The sequence below is a fragment of the Grampus griseus genome (genome assembly GCF_964374135.1).
Source record: "Grampus griseus genome assembly, chromosome: 2".
Lineage (NCBI taxonomy): Eukaryota > Metazoa > Chordata > Mammalia > Artiodactyla > Delphinidae > Grampus > Grampus griseus.
In genome coordinates this window covers 45,789,718-45,810,150 of record NC_139018.1, presented here as the reverse complement: position 1 = coordinate 45,810,150, position 20,433 = coordinate 45,789,718, and the positions used below count along the sequence as shown (strand labels likewise).

The 20,433-nt window shown below is 40.7% G+C and overlaps 1 protein-coding gene across 1 annotated transcript; it reads left to right on the top strand.

The window, feature by feature from the left end:
* The first annotated feature begins 1,621 nt into the window (after positions 1 to 1,621).
* Positions 1,622 to 17,339, top strand: MAPK1IP1L (mitogen-activated protein kinase 1 interacting protein 1 like). The gene is made up of 4 exons (XM_082647077.1): positions 1,622 to 1,762; positions 10,001 to 10,022; positions 10,717 to 11,424; positions 12,425 to 17,339. The coding sequence occupies exons 2-4, from the start codon at positions 10,005 to 10,007 to the stop codon at positions 12,434 to 12,436; spliced, it is 738 nt and encodes a 245-aa protein (XP_082503203.1). The 5' UTR covers positions 1,622 to 1,762; positions 10,001 to 10,004; the 3' UTR covers positions 12,437 to 17,339.
* Positions 17,340 to 20,433: the final 3,094 nt, after the last annotated feature.

Sequence of the window (20,433 nt, the reverse complement as noted above, 5' to 3'; positions counted from 1 at the left end):
TGGGTCTTCCAGAAACATGTCAAGATGTGATTAAATGTGCAAGAGATTTATTGGAGGGGGATGGACACCTATGAAGAATAAATGAGAATGGGACTTCCCTGGCGGTCCAGTGGTTAAGACTCTGGGCTTACACACACATAAACACACAGACAAAAGAATAAAGGGGAAGAGAGCAGGGGAAGGTGGGGAAATCATACCAAACTACATGTCTGACATCTGTGAAAGAAACTGAAGGAAGCATTGGGTAGGGTGGGCAATGTAGTTCTAAAAATGCTAGGCGTGGATGTAGTTCCCAACAGGTTACCTGTAGGAGCCCACATGGGACAGGAATGGCCTACCTCTAGAACTCCCGCCATGCTCGGTTATTGACTGGGAACATGGGAAAAGCTGGAGGTTGTTGGTCACTCTAATGCACGTGACTAGGAGTAGAATGAGACACAACGTGGGCACAAATTTTTTTTGACCATAAACTCAGTAATGAAAATTTTGTGTGCAACATTTAAAAATCAGAATTAATGCAAAACAAAAGGCCCTATGATAAGCAAAATATCAAAAACTTAAATATAGCACTATGTTGCTGACTTACTGTTGCTTCAGGCTTCCTATGGCACTGCTTCCCATGCCACAAGGCACTGCTGATTCACTGCCTCCCATTAGGGCAGGGTAGGTAGTTCACACTAGTGGTATTATTTTCCATAGACCACTGCCCCTAACCAAAAACATGTCTTCCCCAGGCTTAGGTATTTGAAATTTCTCTGTTGCTCATTTTTCAGAATGAGAATTATGTGTACTGTGGAGTAAACCCAAACAAGTCGTTTAAGAAGTTTATATAAAATGTCCACCCACCGATCCACTAACAGCAAATGAAAACAAAGAAGTAAAATGTTGTAAGAATATTGCATACTTTTAAGTTTTACATTAAAATATATGTATGTTATGTGTGTATATTTTGTACACCACATAATTATGACATCTTCATTAGTAGCTAGCACGTTCCCTGACGGCTGGGGCCACGTGTCAATCCATCATCTTTTGGGCCTGACATAGAGTAGGTAGGTAAAGGTTTATTCAAAACTGAACTGTGGGAGAAGAAATACTGATCAGAAAAAAATCTGCAGAGACATCCGTTCCTTTAGTTAATATCGATTTGTCAAGCCATTTGCAAACGTCTTCCCCTTCCTGTATTGCTTTTAGCTCTCTCCAATTTTGGCCAACGGATCCATGTCCCGGGGTTAGGCTGCATTCTCACCTAGGCAGCTTCGAGGCCTGGCCCTAAAGACCGCAAGCGTAGGGAATCCAGAACCTGCCTTCAACCTTCTCTTCAGGAGACAAGTTAACAATTTCCGCCAGGGTGCCCAGAACGCCACCGGCCACTGGCGTTTCCTCCAGACTGCTCAGAACTCCGGAACATCGGGGCTCTTTCCTCCCGCCCACCGAGAGAAAACAGCCGCCCGGGAGCGAGCGCAAGGAACAGCCGCGCCGCCGGGGCCGGGCGGGCCGCAGTGCCACCCGGGCCCTGTAGGGAGCGCGCGCGGCCGGGCCCGGCCGACCAGAGGAGAGGCGGAGCGCGGGCGGGGGCAGCGCGCTCGAAGCTCTGCGCTTCCTGTTCCGGCGCCAGGAGGAGCCGCGCGCTGCTGGTGCTGCTGCCGCCCCCATCTCCGTCGCCGCTGCTGTCGGTCGGGCTGCGCTCAGTTCTTCAGCGATCAGTTCCCTCGGACCCATCGCCGCTTCTAGACCTTGCTGCGGGTTCGGATCTTGCCGGGTGAGGCTGCCTCGGCGCTGGCGGGGTCGTGGAGGGGAGCAAAGGAGCACGCCCAAGCGGGACGCGGGCGCAGTAACGGAGATGCCTGAGTCGCTTCTTTGGGGGCCGGGGGCTAAGGGTTTCTCCCTGTCGTCTTCCTCCCGGCTGCGGGATGTCGGCCCTCTCGCCCCCCAAGGAGAAGGCGTCGGAGGCGGGTGACGTCGCGCCCGATGGGTTTCTCCGCGCGTGACGTCAGGCCTGGCTGGGGGCGGGGCGGGGAGCGGCCTGGCCCCTCCCCCACCCCTTCCCGGGCAGGCGCGACCCGCTCGGAGGCCGGTTCGCTCCGGTTGATCCCGGACTCCTTTTGTTCGTTTGGCCCTTTAGGGCTGCCGGCCTCCCGCCCCTTGGCCCTGACCCCCTCCCCCACTCAGTAATTTCCAATGAAAGGGAGAGGGAGGCCTAAACAGATTCTTGGTGGAGTCTGTGACGCTAGTTTAAGATTTTTCGCATTGTGACGTTTTGGTCATTATTTTCTAGAGGAGTTGCTAGCAGATACCTTAGATGAATACCCATGACAGAAACGATGAGAAGTGTTGAGTTCTGTAATACTCCCTTTTTGTAGGATTTAGGAGCACTTGGTGGCTTTGGACCGTTTTCTTCTGAAAACCAAGCGTAGTGCTTTTAATAAATGAGGATTCTAATGTTGGAGCATCGAATCGTACTCACCTGACTGAAAAAAAATTTTTTTATAGCATTGCTACTAAAGAAATACTCGTACACGTGGTGGTTGTATGGGCCTCATTACAGGGGAAGGTAGCCTTCAGAAATCTTTCAGAAGTTCTTTGTTTAGGAGTGTTCTTTGGGCAGGGAGAACAGACATTTTTCTTGCTACTGGTGTCTTGAACCTCCTATTCAAAATTAGTTTGTTTCAGAAACTTGAGCTGTGTGTACTAGAATGTCCTTTTCCCATCTCCAGGAGGAACGGAGACCCAGAGACAACCCCTTAACCGAAATCCTTGGGACCAGTGTGTTTTGGAATTCAGAAATCTTTGGATTTTATCTTTAGATTTTAGAAAGACAATAAGGTGCAAAGATGAGAGATCACACCAGCAGAGTCGGGGCAGCATCCTCTAATCCAACAGTAATATTTGTTCAGCGAATAGGGGAGAATTAATGGAAACTGTAAAATAGCCTCAGGTCAGGTTTTGCCACCAAGTAAGTTTTATGCCAGACCTGGGAGCATTTCTTTCATTTTTAGAGGTTTCTGAACTGAGAACTGTAGATAAAGGTTTGTGGACCTATCGTAGCAATTTGTAAAAGCTAACATTTGTTGAGTTTTCGCTATGTGCCAGACAGTGACCAAGAGAGTTGTTTATTTTGTAAGTCTCACAGCAAATCTATGAAGTGGATGCTACTCCTGTCTACTTTCACCTCTGGGGTTGGCACAGCTCAGCTTGTTCAGAGCCAGCCAGTGAAGTGCAGTGTTACGTAGTCTGTCATACTATTGGCGTTCACTCTTTTTAACCATAAGCAATATGCCCACACACAGAGGAGGACAAGATAATGTGTCTGTTTTCCGGGCACTTTTATTATAGGCACTTGATTTACCAGTCCCATTTAGTCTCTCCTGTTACTGGTCCGTTCTTTATAGTTGAAGTAACAGGTTCATTCAGGTGAGCTGACTCAGAGACATTCAAACCTTGGTCTAGAGACTCTCTGCTAAGGCTTTCATATTCCTCCATTTTCTACATTCTAACCAATTGGAAGTGCTTACACCGGGGGTCCCCAACCGCGAGGCCACGGACCCGTACGGACCCGCGCGTCCGTGGCCAGTTAGGAACCAGGCCGCACGGCAGGAGGTGAGCTGCGGTGAGCGAGCAAAGCTTCATCTGCCGCTCCCCATCGCTCGCATTACCGCCTGAGCCATCCCCTCCCCCCACCCCCGCTTCCGTGGAAAATTTGTTTTCCGTGAAACCGGCCCCTGGTGCTGAAAAGGTTGGGCACTGCTGGCTTACACTTCCCACAGATCCCTTGTCCCCCTCTCAGCTTTTGCACAAACTTCTCCTTTCCCTAGGGCCTATCGTAGCTCTTCACCTCATTGTTCTCCCAGACTGCAAAGGCACCACTCCTCGGGACTCCTTGTCTGATACTCCTTTCCTTGATTCCTTTAGGAGCTTTTTGAGGTGCTCCCATAGAGCCCTGCGCTTACCCCAGGTAACCTACTGTTTAAATGGTAGTTCTCCGCCATACTGTGAACGCCTTTAAGCGTTTATTCCACGCAATACTATTCATTTCCCCAAGGCCCAACGCAGTACCTGGCACCTGTGTTCCAATAAGTATCTGAGTGTAGAAAATACGGCTGACATGAGGTTGTGGGAAAAAAAATTTTTTAATTACATGTTTTTAAGTAATTTAAAATGTTCAAAAACTTTTAGATCCCCAATTTCTTGAGTTGCCCAAATGTAAATTAGAGTGTATCTGATAAACGCCAATACTAAAATTTATCCTATATGCTCATTCAAAATTTATATTTTCAGTACAATATATTACCACTACTGTATCCTCTCTCCATACTAAACAAAACCATGCAAAAATCCTGATTTCCCTTAGTGACTCTTAATAAATGTGTTACTTGTTTATAACTGTAGATTATTAAATATTTTACTTATCTGTGAAGTAGTCGGGAATTATAACTGTTTTGCTGATGGGAAGATGGTCTCTGGTTAAAAAGTTTGCCTTTGTCAAAAGATTCAGATAAAAGGATTGGTGTCCATGTTTCATAACTGTGTAGTCCCATACTGTTTATGACTCCACTACAATTTGATGGCCTGTTGAAATATTCCTTTTCCAATAGTCACTAGTAATTTATGGAGTTCAACTTTTTTTAAACCTCCCCATGATGGAATTACCATTTTTACTCTAAAGGCCATACGCTTACAGAAATGTTTTACTTTTCTAGTGCATGTTGAAAGAAATTTTGTACTCTTGTTTTAAAATTGCTCCTCAGAAAATACAATGATTGGGCTTCCCTGGTGGCGCAGTGGTTTAGAATCCACCTGCCAACGCAGGGGACATGGGTTCAAGCCCTGGTCCGGGAAGATCCCACATGCCGCGGAGCAACTAAACCCGTGCGCCACAACTACTGAGCCTGCACTCTAGAGCTCGGGAGCCACAACTACTGAGCCCTCGTGCCACAACTACTAAAGCCCACGCGCCTAGAGCCCATGGTCCGTAGCAGGAGAAGCCACCGCAGTGAGAAGCCCATGCACCGCAATGAAGAGTAGCCACTGCTTGCCACAACTAGAGAAAGCCCACACGCAGCAACAAAGACCCAACACAGCCAAAAATTAAAAAAAATAAAAATACAGTGATTATTCTTCACACATGTACTGCCATAAAGTATTAACAGAAAGTTTTGGAAGTGATAGCTTTAGATTATTCTGAAAAGAAAATTAAAATCTTCCTTGATTTTACACTTTTTTTTCCTAGTTCAAGGTTGCATTGGCCTCATCTTAATTAGCATAATCCATATGTTTGAGAATCGTTTTTTAGAAAATCTAGGGTTTGGAGAATCCCCTGGCTGTCCATTGGTTAGGACTTGGCACTTTCATTGCTGGGATCCCAGGTTCAATCCCTGGTGGGGAAGCTAAGATTCCACAAGCCACGCGGCACGGCCAAAAAAAAGAAATAAGAAAACCTAGGGGATTTTGTGGTGTTTTTTTTTTTACATTCTGCAACTCTTCTCATATTGGAATAGTGATGTCCAACTCTATTTTTTATTTTTTTATTTTTTATTTTTTTGCGGTACGCGGGCCTCTCACTGTTGTGGCCTCTCTAGCTGCGGAGCACAGGCTCCGGACGCGCAGGCCCAGCGGCCACGGCTCACGGGCCCAGCCGCTCCGCGGCATGTGGGATCCTCCCGGACCGGGGCACGAACCCGCGTCCCCTGCATCGGCAGGCGGACTCCCAACCACTGCGCCAACAGGGAAGCCCCCAACTCTATTTTTTAACCTTTTTATGATGAAAGTATTCTCCAAGTAATAAATTGGAATGTTTCCAATTAATATGAACACTGTTTATTCTAGGCATGGAGAGCAGGTCACTTTACTATGCAGTTCTGTAGAACAGGAAGTGACTTATTTCTAATCCCTTTGGTCAGGGCTTTATTATTTCCTCTGTCTTCCAGGATTTGATTTTGAATTTAAACTTTTGAAAGCCAGAGTTGTGAATCAGTTTGATATTATTAACTAATGGAATATATTTTAATGTAATGCTATGATTAATTAACTATAGTTTTTCAAAAACTAAGAGGGAGATGAGTAATTCTGAAAACGCAAACTGTAAGACCACATGAAATTCATTGAGTTGCTTAGTTGGTTAGGTTTTCTGCTCCAGAATTAGTGTGAACTTTGATACAGAACTATTTTCTGTTTCGAAAAGGCTCACCCTGTTTGAAAAGAATGTTAGTCTTAGGTAGACTTTAAACTTGTGCATGGATAAACTTTAGTCCTAAGAATTTACTATTGTGTGATGTGACATTTTAGTATAAAACAAACCTTAACATGGAAATGACTAGGTAATTGTATTTGCTATACATTCATGATGTGTTTTTTAATATTATGAATTAAGAGCAGGGTTATAGCAGTTGCAGCAGTAGGCTTCCTGTTCATTTTCTTTATCATTCCTCATGATAACCAAATCATAAATAATAAAATTGTAAATGCAAGGATGGCTCAATATTAAGCAATATATATGTAACTATATTGTGATTGATGGGACAAAGGAGAAGAACTGCAAGATCAACTCATTAGATGCCAAAAAAAATCATCTGAAGAAATTCAGTGTTGGATTTTTTATTTTTAACTAGCAAAATAGGAATAAATAAGTTTAGCAAAATAGGCATAGATAGAAACTTCCTTACTGTAATTTTTTTTAAATCTCAAAACTAAAAATGAGTCATATATAAACATTAGAAGCATTGCCAGGAGAGTTGAGAAGAAGACTGCTGTGCTCACACTATCTTATTTAATATTTCATTGTTTAAGTCCTAGCTTAGGCCAAAGAGAAAAGAGGTGTAAATACTGCAAAGAGAAGGTAAAATGATTTTTTGCTAATGACATAATCCTTTATCTGCAGATTCCAGAGAGTCAACTGAGAGACTTTCAGGATAAAATAATTCAATAATGTCACTGCTTACAAAAGTAACACACTAAAATTTGAAAGGCTTTCCCATATATGAACAACCAATTAGAAAATATAATGGAAGAACCAATTTACAACCACAAGAAAACGTTTACCATTTAGAAATCTAACTCAAAAAATGTGTAGGAGTCTTGATTTTTAAAAACTGAGTGGGGACTTCCCTGGTGGCGCAGTGGTTGGGAATCCGCCTGCCAATGCAGGGGACATGGGTTCGAGCCCCGGTCCGGGAAAATCCCACATGCCGCGGAGCAACAAAGCCCGTGTGCCACAACTACTGAGCCTGCACTCTAGAGCCCATGAGCCACAACTGCTGAGCCCATGTGCCACAACTACTGAAGCCCGCGTGCCTAGAGCCCGTGCTCCGCAACAAGAGAAGCCACCGCAATAAGAAGCCCATGCACCGCAACGAAGAGTAGCCCCCGCTACCAGCAACTAGAGAAAGCCCGCACGCAGCAATGAAGACCCAACGCAGCCAAAAGTAAAATAAATAAATTTATTTAAAAAAAAATAACTACTGAGTGATAATAAATGACAGTGATGGGAACTAGAAAGACATACCTTGTTCTTGAATGGGAATATTTTATACTTTAAATGTATGAAATGTCCCCTAAATTAATCTGTAAATTTAATGTTTTTTTGTTGTGTTGTTGTGTTTTGTTTGTTTTGTTTTTTTACAAAATGATCTAGAAAAAAATAAGCATGAAAATATTCAGGAAAATCTGAAATAAACAGTAATAGTAGGTCATAAAATTTGTTTAAAATTTAAAGCTGCCCTGATAAGATGAGATGTTATAGTGTGGATCAGTAGGAAAGAATAGAGTTCACAATACCTTTGGGAAATGATGGAGGCTCTATGACTTGGTGGTTAAGAGCCTTGGCTCTGGGGGCTTCCCTGGTGGCGCAGTGGTTAAGAATCCGCCTGCCAATGCAGGGGACAGGGGTTTGAGCCCTGGTCCAGGAAGATCCCACGTGCCACAGAGCAACTAAGCCCAAGCACCACAACTACTGAAGCCCACGCACATAGAGCCCGTGCTCCACAACAAGAGAGGCCACTACAATGAGAAGCCAGTGCACCGCAATGAAGAGTAGCCCCCGCTTGCCGCAACTAGAGAAAAAGCCCGCGCACAGCAACGAAGACCCAGTGCAGCCAAAAATACATAAATAAATTTATTTAAAAAAAAAAAAAAGAAGAATCTGCCTGCCAATGCAGGGGACACAGGTTCGAGCCCTGGTCCGGGAAGATCCCACGTGCTGCGGAGCAACCAAGCCCATGCACCACAACTACTGAGCCTGCGTGCCTAGAGCCTGTGCTCCACAACGAGAGAAGCCCACACACCGCCAAGAAGAGTAGCCCCTGCTCACCACAGCTAGAGAAAGCCCATGCACAGCAATGAAGACCCAACACAGCCAAAAATAAATAAGTAAAATAAATAAATTTATTTAAAATATATATTTAAAAAACAAAAAAAAAGAGCCTTGGCTCTACAGTCAGACGATACCTGGATTTGAATCTCTTCTCTGCTTGTCACTAGCTCTGACCTTAAACAGGGTAACTTGCTAAGCTTCCTTTTCTCCAGCTGTACACTGGGAGTGGTAATAGAATCTGCATCTATTAAACGAGATTATACACCTAAAGCACTTAGCATGGTGCCTGTTCCATGATATATTTACATATATGTGTGTATGTATGTATATACAGTGTTTGTTGTCAATAGCAACTGTATAATGTGTTAAAGGTAGCTTGTCAAATGGGTTCAAGCCCTGGTCCGGGAAGATCCCACATGCTGTGGAGCAACTAAGCCTGTGCGCCACAACTGCTGAGCCTGCGCTATGGAGCCTGTGCTCCGCAGCAAGAGAAGCTCCCCCTCACCGCAACTAGAGAAAAGCCCATGCACAGCAACGAAGACCCAACGCAGCCAAAAATAAAAATAAATAAATAATAAATAAATTTTTTAAAAAAAGTAGCTTGTCAAGTCTGTTGAAATAAGATAGATTATTCAGTAATTGTTGTTTGAAAGAACAGAAAGATTTTAAACAAGTTAAACCATAGAAGTACTATTAGAAGGCATAGGTGAATTTTTTTTTGTCTCATATGACAGACATCTAATTTCCTTAATGTCTTACAACGCATTAAAAAAAAGATGTACTACTAAGTAGTAAAATGATCAAAGTCAAAATAGAGTTCATACTGTGTTATTCTATTTATGTGAAGTCAAGGAACAAGCGAAAACTAAGAAAGTGATTGCTGAGTGGTAAAGGGGAATTGATTGGAATGTGGCATGAGTAAACCTATGGAGTGAAGGAAATGTTCTGTCTTGGATGGTTACAGGGGCATATGCAACTGTCAGAGCTTGTTTACCTGAACACTGATCCGTGCATTTTATTGAAAGTGAATTATACTTCAGTTATAAAAATTGATAAAAGTGGTCCAAGGGCATGAGCATATTCACAGAAAAAGAAGTCTAAATGTGGTATTAAATTTAAATGATGCTCTACTTTCCACTTAAAGAAATGTAAGTTAAAACAAGATGCCAATTTTTAACCTATTATAATGGAAAATGATTTATAAATTTAATAACATCCAGTGGTGAAGAGGAGTTTTAAAAAGGTAGAGTGTAAATTGGCATGGGCTTTTTGAGATGGATCTTAGATGACTTTACCTGTTGACTATGTATTTCACTTCTGTACTTTTTCCTGGTGATAGACTCGAAAAGATAGGTGTTTAAAGATGTTCACTGTGTCATTGTTTAAAACAATTCAAACTGTGAACAACCTAAACTGCCACCAACTTGAGACTGTAAACTAAATTATGGATCACTTTTATATGATGTGCAGCCAGTAAAAAGGGATGAAGTTTACAGAGGTGTATGAACTATTATGGAAATTTTTCCTATATAAAGAAAATCATTATATAAATGATTAAGATTCCATTTAAGTAAAAATAGTGTATGCATAGCTCCTTAAAGAATATATAAGAAATTAAACACTGGTTTTGAAATATTCCTTCTTTCTTTTTTTTTCTTTTTTTTTTTTTTGTTTGTTTGGTCTTGTTTTTAGGAAAATGTCTGATGAATTTTCGGTAAGTTGATGCATTTACTCTTCATAAGTTTTTTGGCTCTTAGAAAAAAGACATGGTCCTAACTGTGGGCCCTAAGTCTTCCAATGTAAAAGAGATGCATTTTGTGATTCTTGGTTTTTGTTTTTGTTTTTGTTTTTTTAGCATGTGATTTTGATAGATGATTTGCCCTAATTTACTTAGCTATGTTTGAAAATGCATTCTGTCGTATTTATTTCTTTATGAATCCTTAAGTAAAAATTTTTTTAAAGGGTTACTTCTGTTCTCTTTTAACCTGATAGTGTTAATAATAGCCAACATTTATTGAAAATTACATACCAGGCACTGTGTTAAGTGCATTAAATGAGTTATCTCATTTAGGCCTCAGGTTAACCCTAAACTGTTTTGAAAATGAGGAAACTGAAGCTCAGAGAGGGTATATAACTTGTTTGAGGTAAAGCCAGGATCGAGATCACACTATGTTAATCAGTTGTATTTAGAAAACTTGAGCTTCTCTGAGGAATTTGCATTGTAAAGCTGCTGTTTGAGGTAACTCCTAAATTTTGTATTAAATGAGTTGTTTTTTAAAAAACTGAACAGCTTGGCTTTTGAAGAATCCCTGACCCTATAGCTTACTATCCTTTATGGGTTTGTAATTATGTTTGGCATTGCTTGTCCCTGAATAAGGTCAGTAAGACACGCCTGTTTTGTATTCCAGTTGGCAGATGCGCTACCTGAACACTCCCCTGCCAAAACCTCTGCTGTGAGCAATACAAAACCCGGCCAACCTCCTCAAGGCTGGCCAGGTTCCAACCCTTGGAATAACCCAAGTGCTCCACCTTCTGTGCCATCTGGACTCCCACCAAGTGCAACACCCTCCACTGTGCCTTTTGGACCAGCACCAACAGGAATGTATCCCTCTGTGCCTCCCACCGGACCACCTCCAGGACCCCCTGCACCCTTTCCTCCTTCTGGACCATCATGCCCCCCACCTGGTGGTCCTTATCCAGCCCCAACTGTGCCAGGCCCTGGCCCCACAGGGCCATATCCGACACCAAATATGCCCTTTCCAGAGCTTCCAAGACCCTATGGTGCGCCCACAGATCCAGCTGCAGCTGGTCCTTTAGGTCCATGGGGATCCATGTCTTCTGGACCTTGGGCACCAGGAATGGGAGGGCAGTATCCTACCCCTAATATGCCATATCCATCTCCAGGGCCGTATCCCGCCCCTCCTCCTCCCCAAGCACCAGGGGCTGCACCACCTGTTCCATGGGGCACTGTTCCACCAGGAGCCTGGGGACCACCAGCGCCATATCCTGCCCCTGCAGGATCATATCCCACACCAGGACTCTATCCCAGTCCCAACAATCCTTTTCAAGTGCCTTCAGGACCTTCCGGTGCTCCACCGATGCCCGGTGGCCCCCATGTGAGTGTTTAATTTGTTATTTAACATGCAGTAATAGTCCCATAAGCACAACTGAAAGATTGTCTCCACTTTCGGATGGAAGATTAGAAAGCTTTTAAACCTTTTTAAAAAAGGTGTGTGTATATTAAAAAAGAGTAACTTTCAAACTTCAGGTAAACTTAGGTAAAGCATTTAAAAGGATGAAAACAATATTCCTGGTACTAAAAATAGAAAAATTCCCCAAATATCCCCAAAGACTTTGTAATGTAGTAAGCAGTGTCCTCAACAGCATCCTTGAGGTAAACTCAAAGATGTGTTTCATTGGATTTTTTTTTTTTTTTTAACATTTCTCAGTACTGTTTTATAGCATCACACCAAAGCACAAGTTCACTAAAAGTAATCTCTGCCAGTCTGGCTAGATATAGAGGTAGATTTTTAGAGAATCCAGGGCAGTGAATGTGTAACGTTGCCCATCTTTCATGCAACTGTCCATAGTGTTTCTCAGCCAACGTTTTGTTAGATCCTTAACAGTACTGATCTCAAGATTGTACCAATCTCTGCATTGCCAATTATATGTAATGCTGTGTGCTTTACTGTCAGCCAGGCTGGAGTAGGGTTGACATCTTAGTTGAGGACCCTTTCTTGGGCGTATGACCAAATAGAAAAGCACCCTGTTTCCCCATGAACTGAGCCAAGTCAGATGCTCCATAGGGGCGAAAAAATCTATTTATTCTTAACAAAGTACTAATCAGATCTCCAGCCAGATTAATCAAACATCCACCTCAATTGTAAAGGAGAAATACCTTAATAAAGTGCCCCTAAAACTTCTTTTCATTAGTGTAACTTTTTGCTCTCTATATATTGTCTTAAAAAATTATTTTTGTAAATTGTATGCCAGAATAAGTGAGATGATTAGCTGTTTGGCTTTATTAAGCAATAAGTTTATTTTAAGCCACAGCAAGGAGTTAATCAACTCCATTTACAAAATCTAGAAGTTTACTTTTTCTTTTTTCTATTGCAGTCTTACCATTAAGTTAACAATGGATGAAGAGATGACGCTTTGCTTTTTGAAGTACATATATATATATGCACTTGAATGCATATATAAAAATTGCTGTTTCACTATTCTTAGAGGGCATTCATGAAAGAACAACTCTTGCACCTCTCAGAAGATATCTGCCTCTTGTGCTTGGATGTATAGTACATCTGATGGAAACAATCAGATAAAAATGTAAAAGTAAATCATTCAAATGTGATTTTTATTCGGTTTTTATGGAAAGTTAAAGTAATTAAGTATATTGAATAGCTCTTTGATACAATTTGTTTAAAACAAATTTTCGATTTGTTTAAATTATGAAACTAAATACTTATCACTTTTTCCCCTAAATAAACACACTTTGAAAACAATCACATTGTCATAATTTAAACAAATGATGCCTCTCAACATCTTGAGCTGCTCTATCTATAGGATAAATAAACCTGGTCCTTCTGAGGTTATCTTTTGGATATACATTTTAAAACTTGGTAATTATTGTCAGATGTTGAGTTCATTTTTATCCTTGAGCTTTTAGTAAAAACTTCATTTTGAGTTCCACCTGATTTATTTTTAGCCATATGGGTCATACAGCTCTAAAATCTGCCCTTTATGGAAACTGTTTTCTTTTTAATGCAGGCTAACATGTATATGTAAATTATATTCTTAGAGAATTGGTGATCTCTTTGTACTTGTAGAATAGATTATGATGTGTCCATATTACTTCGGAAAGAGCTCAAGGACGGAAATATTTCTCTCCTTTGTCTTGAACCTCAAACTAGAAGAGACCCTAGGAACTGCTTCATAGTAACAAGTAATTTGCAGTCCTACAAAACACTCTTCTACAGGAGTCTTCCTGTAGTCCCCTCCCCCTCGGTTCTTTAGAAGGAGCACTTCCCTTCATTCCATCCTGATGCAGAAAACTGGCACACTCTAGGGGTCTATCACAAACACAGAAGTTATGTTTAGAGAACCTTAGTCATACAGACATGACTGTTCTCTTTGTACAAGCGTGATCGAAACACGTTACGTCTTTCAGAGTCTGGTTAAGCTATGTCATCGTCTCTTGCATAGTTTTCCTGGATCTGTTTGTAACGTGCTTATGGCTGACAGTTCAGTTCTGTATTTGTTGACAGGTAAGACAGGTAAATAGGTAGAAGAATGAGTGCCATCCTCAAAAATTATTCTCTAGCTGTGACACTGAGGATAATCATAAAGTGTAGATCTCTGCAATTGAGTTTAAAGCAGTGTGACTGTGTTACTTAAAAATAAGTGGTGTTTGTAACCTCCAGAATAGCTTTTTGGCACCTTATCTTTAAATCCGATTTTTAGATTTGGGATAGAACTGACCATGTTATTTGTCAAATTTTGAATGTATTCATTAGATTCCTAAAATGTATTGTGACTTTCTTGACCAGTATATGAGAGATTTATGCTGGAGCGCTTACCTTTGCTTAGAAATAAAATATTTAGTAGTTTATTTCTCTTACAGTTAAAATGTCAAGAATGCCAAATGCTGCCAATTTAATGGTTTGATAGCTACCTCCTTTTAAGAAAGCAAGATTGTCACCTTTGAGAGGAACATTCAGTCTTTAGGCCTCCCTTAAGTAGATGATAGATTCAGGCTTTCAGAATTGAAACTAATCTGTTTAGATATTTTCAGACTGGGGAATGTTAGACAGCCCTTTCATAGTGGCACAGTCTTTCTTTCACTTCTTTGCAGGGACAAGTGGCAGCTATCTGCAACACTCTTGGAATCTGTTGTAGCCTTCAGTTTATAAGGCAGTAGCCTTAGAAGGTGTCATAGCTTAACTTATCAATCAATATCATAATGTCAGCTAACTCTGGAGGGATGAAAGGCAAAGTGAGATGGCAGCAAAGATATCTCTCCTTTTGGTTATTTTGGTTGTCCTACCTTGGAATAAGTTGACAACTCTGGCTTTAGATAAAATATTTAACACTAGAGAGGATAACGTTTGACTACAAGAAGAATAGGTAGCAAGTTTGGGAATCTCTTATTGTGGAGACCATTTACTATCAGAGAAAATCTTATGCTAAAGGATTTAAAGGGCCATGAATACAAGATTTGGAATTATTACCCCTTATAAGTATATCAACTGCTGGTGACCCATACTGCCCAGTGTGTCCTAGATGATACTGCCGTTTTAAACTTGGCTTTTTGAGGATTTTCCAACTGATTTTGGGGAAATTTTTTTTAAATATAAGAATTGAAATCAAAGGGAATAGAATTTACTTTTACATTCTTTTTAATTTTCAAGCATCATTTCTCAACTTGAGGGAGGGGCATCTCAATTCTTGTGGGTACTTGGGGGCAAAAGGTATTTTTAGGTTCAGGGTGGAGTTAAGAAAAGCAGAAGTTGTTTCAAGGGAGGAATGGAGGAAAGCATCTAAGAAGGTTTTTGTCTTTACAAGGGAATAATGTTGCTTTTAAAACAAGTTATGCTAGGCTGAGATTGGTTTGTGGAAGAGACTGCTTGTTAGAAAGTATGTTTGGTCTTAAAGGGATATGAAGTATGGAATATGCTGCCATTTGGACTTTCAGAGCAGGAATTTTAAGATAAATTTGATGGAGATAGTTGAGATGTGTTGAGAAATAGTGTCTCTGAAGTTAGAATCTTAGATTTTGAAATTTTGAGCCTAAAAATGACAATGAAAAATTAAAGTATAGACCTTAGGTCCTCATTCACACACTCAGTCCTCGAGAATGAAGGCTCCTTAAAGGAGTGCTTACAATGCCTTGGGTTGTCTGAACTGGACCCGGCCTGACACTTTTTCATGCTTTTGAAGATGGCTGTTTACAGCTGTGACTCCATAGCCCTGTTTTCTGTAAAGTAATATATTGATTATTTGGGAATAGACAATACATTTTTTTAATTACCCAAGGGCCTCCTTCATTCTTTGTCAGTTTTACTGTTTATTGTTTTCAGTAGAGAATAATAAAAGGGCAGAGAAGAAAGGGGGTGAATTTTGGGCCTTGGTCTGTCATACCACTACAATGGGATACTAGAATATTTTCTAGGAAAGAAGTCAGTTTTTCCCCTGCTGTTTTTACCTCACAGTTATTAGTGCTACCTGTTGTAGTCAGATGTACAGCTTTTGAAACTATTCGTGTGTATCAACATAGCTCTACTCAGAGTTTCAGTTAAAATACTGTGCCTAGTTTGCATATCAATCAGTTGCCTACACTTCCAAAAGATTCGTGCCAATGTCTTCCTTCCTCACCCTGAATAATCTAGTGCTAGATTTATAAAATGCCTGGTTTATAAACCTTGGAAATTCAACCTAAGCACAGACCTTCAAGTGTTCAAGTTTTTGAAAAGCGTAAAGCTTGCTTCAGATGAATCACACTGATCCACTGTACTGTGCATAGAAAGTGGTGGGTGGCTTTCAGGGAAGACTATAATTTTATCTTAATAAAGCAATATTTAGTATTGAAGACAGACACTGTTTTATTTTCAGAATTCTGCCAAGTATAACAAAAATTGCCAATAAAATAATCAGTATTAAAGAAATGGCCATGCAAGCTTCTGGCAATAGACAGCATCTGAAAACTGCATTCATTCAGCAGACACTCAGATGTCAATGATCCAGGTGCTTTGCCAGATGCCAGAGATACAGAGACGAAGAGAATGCCTGTCTTTCAGAGGCTTACAGCCTAGGGGGAGGCATTACAGAATTGATGAGTACATCCAGTATTAGTTTACCTGGACAAACATATTTTAGTATTGCCGCTGGTGGAATTTATAGACTAGCCTTTGAGCATTTAAAGAACAAAGTAGGGCATACCTTTTTTTAAAGTAAGAAAATGCTTTCAAGACTGTAGAGTTTGTCAGTGCAACTATCAAGAGTGCAAAGTAATGGGATGTTTTTCCTGTAATTTTCCCCTGGATAAAGGCACTTTCACTGCCTGTCACTGATTAGTAGATCCTGATTTATTGCCATTAAGTAAACTTGACTTCTTATGCGTGTTATATAAAGCATTTTTTTTCCTTGATATTTTTGTATTTTTTCTTGATATTGTGATTTTTTTCATTGACTTAATAATGACAAATTTAATGTATGTAATTGTCTATGCATTTTAAGTTAAACTGCCTAAAATGTGATTTGACACATACACATTTGTTTGTATTATGAACTGTAAGCAATCTGTTTGAGATGTTAGGTTTTATCACCTGCTGCTGTATTTGTAAACAAAGACAAATGTTGCTTTAAGACGTAATTATAATTAGGAATAGTCTATGGATGTGATACTTGATATTTTTTAAGATAAACTTGTTTGCTTTTGTGTATTACACCTGAAAAGTTTTTTTTTTAAATGTATTTTCATGGTTTCACAGTTTTTCCATTTCTTTTAATCTTTAAGCCTAATTCTGGGCTTCCCAGAGCAAGTCCAAAGCTTGATTAACTGCAAATTTGTTGTCATAAAGAGAGAAAGAAAAACAGCCCGAGACATCCCTCTGTATGTGATCTGCCATTCACTAAGGCATTTAAACAGGCTGCCTGGGAACAACCCCTCCTCCACAAACCATCTTTCAGCAACACATTGTCCACTGTGAGGATTTCCTTTTCTCCCTTCAAGGCTAGCCTTGCTTTGTAACCAAGTTATCTACACATGAAGTCAGGGAACTTTCCCTATCTGCCCCTGCTGCCACCACCCCGCTTTCTTTTATGAAAGATACTGCTATGCCTGTAGTAAGGGTCACATTATTAAACTTGGTATATAGTTGCTGTTTTCTTTCCACAGGAAAAGGTTTGCTAGCCTTTCTTGAAACCCATTGTGAGTGGGGCTATAAACAAGTGAATAATTTGTGGTATATTCTGTTTTCGGAAAGGATTTCTGCTTTTTGCCTTTGGACAAAAAAAACATAAATTTTTAAAGTTGCATTTGATGTCTTAACATATCTCCTAAAAGTACCCACCTAAAGTGGAGCTGTGAAATAGGTAGTGAAATATAAGATCACTCTGGAGCAGGGCTGGGGGTTTCCCATCGTGAAATGACATTCCTTTGACCAACACATTCTTGCCTGGGTACCTGACACAAGCAAGTTCTTTTTTTACCACCATTTTAAAACTTAGCACTAGTCCTTTTGCAACAGTCCTTTTGCAAAATAGAATCCTAACTATAAGCTCATTTATTTTAGATAAGACAAGGCAATAGAATTCTAATACCAGAAGAGAATTTGGGCCTTCTCATAGAGTTTGTTCCTATCGCATTTGAACAGTATTCTCAATGAGGGCAGGTTTTTATGTTGATGCATTAAACAATTTCTTTTCATACTGTATCTTGCAGTTCTCTGGGATTCCCAGAATGAGGAGGAGACAAAGCAGGTTCAGCTTAGTTCCTCTCTGCTTTCTCTAGAGCAGTTCCACTGTATGGCAGTTTGGGCTGCCATAACAAAATATCATAGACTGGGTGGCTTAAACAGTATAAATTCTTATGGTTCTGGAAGCTAGGAAGTCCACGATCAAGGCGCTAGCTAGTTCAGTTCTCAGTTTCGATGAGAGCTCTTCCTGGCTTGCAGACGGCTCCTCACTGTTTCCTCCCATGTGGAGAGAGAAGCAAGCTCTCAGTTGTCCCCTTTTATACAGACACTAATCCCATCATAAAGGCCCCATCTCCAAATACCATCATGTTGCAGGTTAGGACTTAAACACGGATTAGGGTGGCAGGGGCACAATTTGGTTCATAGCACTTACAGATAAGGTGTTTGAGGGGACACAAAGTTTTGCTGCTTTTAAATTCTTAAAAACTATTGTAGATGACCACATCTCCTAGTTGAGGTTAGGTAAAATCAATCGAATCTCCATCCATCTAGAATTCTAAGCTATGCTTAAAGTGTTAGTGTCACACAAGAAAAGAGGATTATTTAACATAAGTATTTGCTCTGCCTTGTTTTATATTAGGCCTTATTTTTTAAGATGGTCATTTGGATGAGCATTCCTTAAAGATAGGTAGGTAGATTTAAAAGACAGCCTTTTTTTTTTTAGGGATAAGGAAATCTTTAAAAGAGGTTAAGTAGGGCTTCCCTGGTGGCGCAGTGGTTGAGAGTCTGCCTGCCGACGCAGGGGACACGGGTTCATGACCCGGTCCGGGAAGATCCCACATGCCGCGGAGTGGCTGGGCCTGTGAGCCATGGCCACTGAGCCTGCGCGTCCGGAGCCTGTGCTCCGCAGCGGGAGAGGCCACAACAGTGAGAGGCCCACGTACCGCAAAAAAAAAAAAAAAGGTTAAGTAAATCCCAAGGTGTCCTTACATGACAATGGCATCAAAACAGGGTTTGTCCACTAGATTATATTTTGCTCAGATATCCAGTACCCTTTATATGCAGTTCCTTGATTACCAATCTAGACCCTTGCCTTTTCTCTTCCACAAGACATCCTGACTTGTTCTTGTCCCCTTAACCACTGAGTAGATTCCAAAGCTATGGGAAAACTAGGAAAACACTCAACTGGTTAACTTTTTAGATAAAGAGGCCAAGTTAAACTGAGCTTCATGTATTGTCCTACTTCTTACCCAGCTTCATTTCCTGGGAGCTAGTAACTATAGCTCTTCTGTACACTTTACATACTTTAGCTCATGGAACTCTTAACACCCTGCATTTGAGATATACACAATCTAGGAGAAGACAAGTCTAGTTGACTGTTGAAATGCACTGTCCCAATTAAGACAACAAACCTCTAAGACAAGGACAGTTCTTAATCCTCATTTTACAGATGATGAAACTACAGCTAAGAGGTAGAGATCACATAGCTGGTATGTTATGGAACTGAGAATCCTAGGTGTGACCGATCACAAAGCTTTGTTCTGTTCCAGTTTGCTGCAGAATGCTGCTTTCCTAAGAACAGGTTCTCCATCTTACACGTGCCTGCCATGGTTGCCTTAGTGCTGTAGTTCTGCTTCCAAAATTGTATACCTGGAAAGTCAAATCCATCTAACATGTACTGAATGTTATGTAGCAGACCTTTCACACAGTTTATGTCACTGAATAAGTTTCATTAGATATTCACTTTAAAAATCTAGTGTTTGTTTGAAATGTATATCCTTAGTGTCTGGTGAATAAGCACAGTTCTTAAACTGCTAACTTGGAGAGTTGTATTTTCACAAACAAAGACAAATAATATTCAGAGGTGTAGCATTAAGAGTAGGTTAAAATATGGATGTGAGAATTGTTACAAAAGGTCCTGGATGATCAAATCACTGGTTTCAGCCCTACCGATTATTGAAGACACTGCTTATCCAGCTGCCCCAAAGTGGGAAAGGCTTGGACAAGGCTGTCAGAGCGGCTGAGACAAAAGAGGTTTCTGTTAGTAGTAGATGAGCAGCCAAGATGTACAGGAACTGTACAGAGGGTGGGAGAGTCCAAGGGAGGTTCTACCGAGTATGGCTTGACAGTTCTTTTTTTAAACTTGCCGATGCAGGACATGCTAAGTTAAAACATCTAAACTGTTGCTTAGTTACTGCAACACAGAAAAATCCCAAGTACTAAACTTAATGAATACCTGGATCCCTTCTTGACTGTGCAAAGAAATCTTTACTAAAAAAGCCCAAACTACATGACGAACGATCAGGACTCGGCACTTGGGCTCTTTATAGAAGGGGGATGAAGAAGATTAATGTAAACTAGGAGAAGCCTGTTGACAAACTTCACAAGACTTCTTATCTGAAAGGTGGTAACAAGTCTGCACCTCTGGCGAGTCCGTAATAGAAATCTGATCAAATTCTAGAATGCAGTTTTTCATGGTTCAGTGAGCAGCACAATTGCTAGGGATTCAAGGGCAGAGTTTTTAGTTTTGAGCTCAGCCTGGCAGTGTGATTTGGTACAATTGACTAGCTTCCTGTGCTGATTTACCTTATCTATAAAACAGATAATAACGCTCAAAATACTCAAAGCACCAGGAGGGAAAAATGGAACATTCTTTCTTGGAGGGATTCTATTTAGTGTACTAGCATTAACTAAAAGATTACACATCTAATA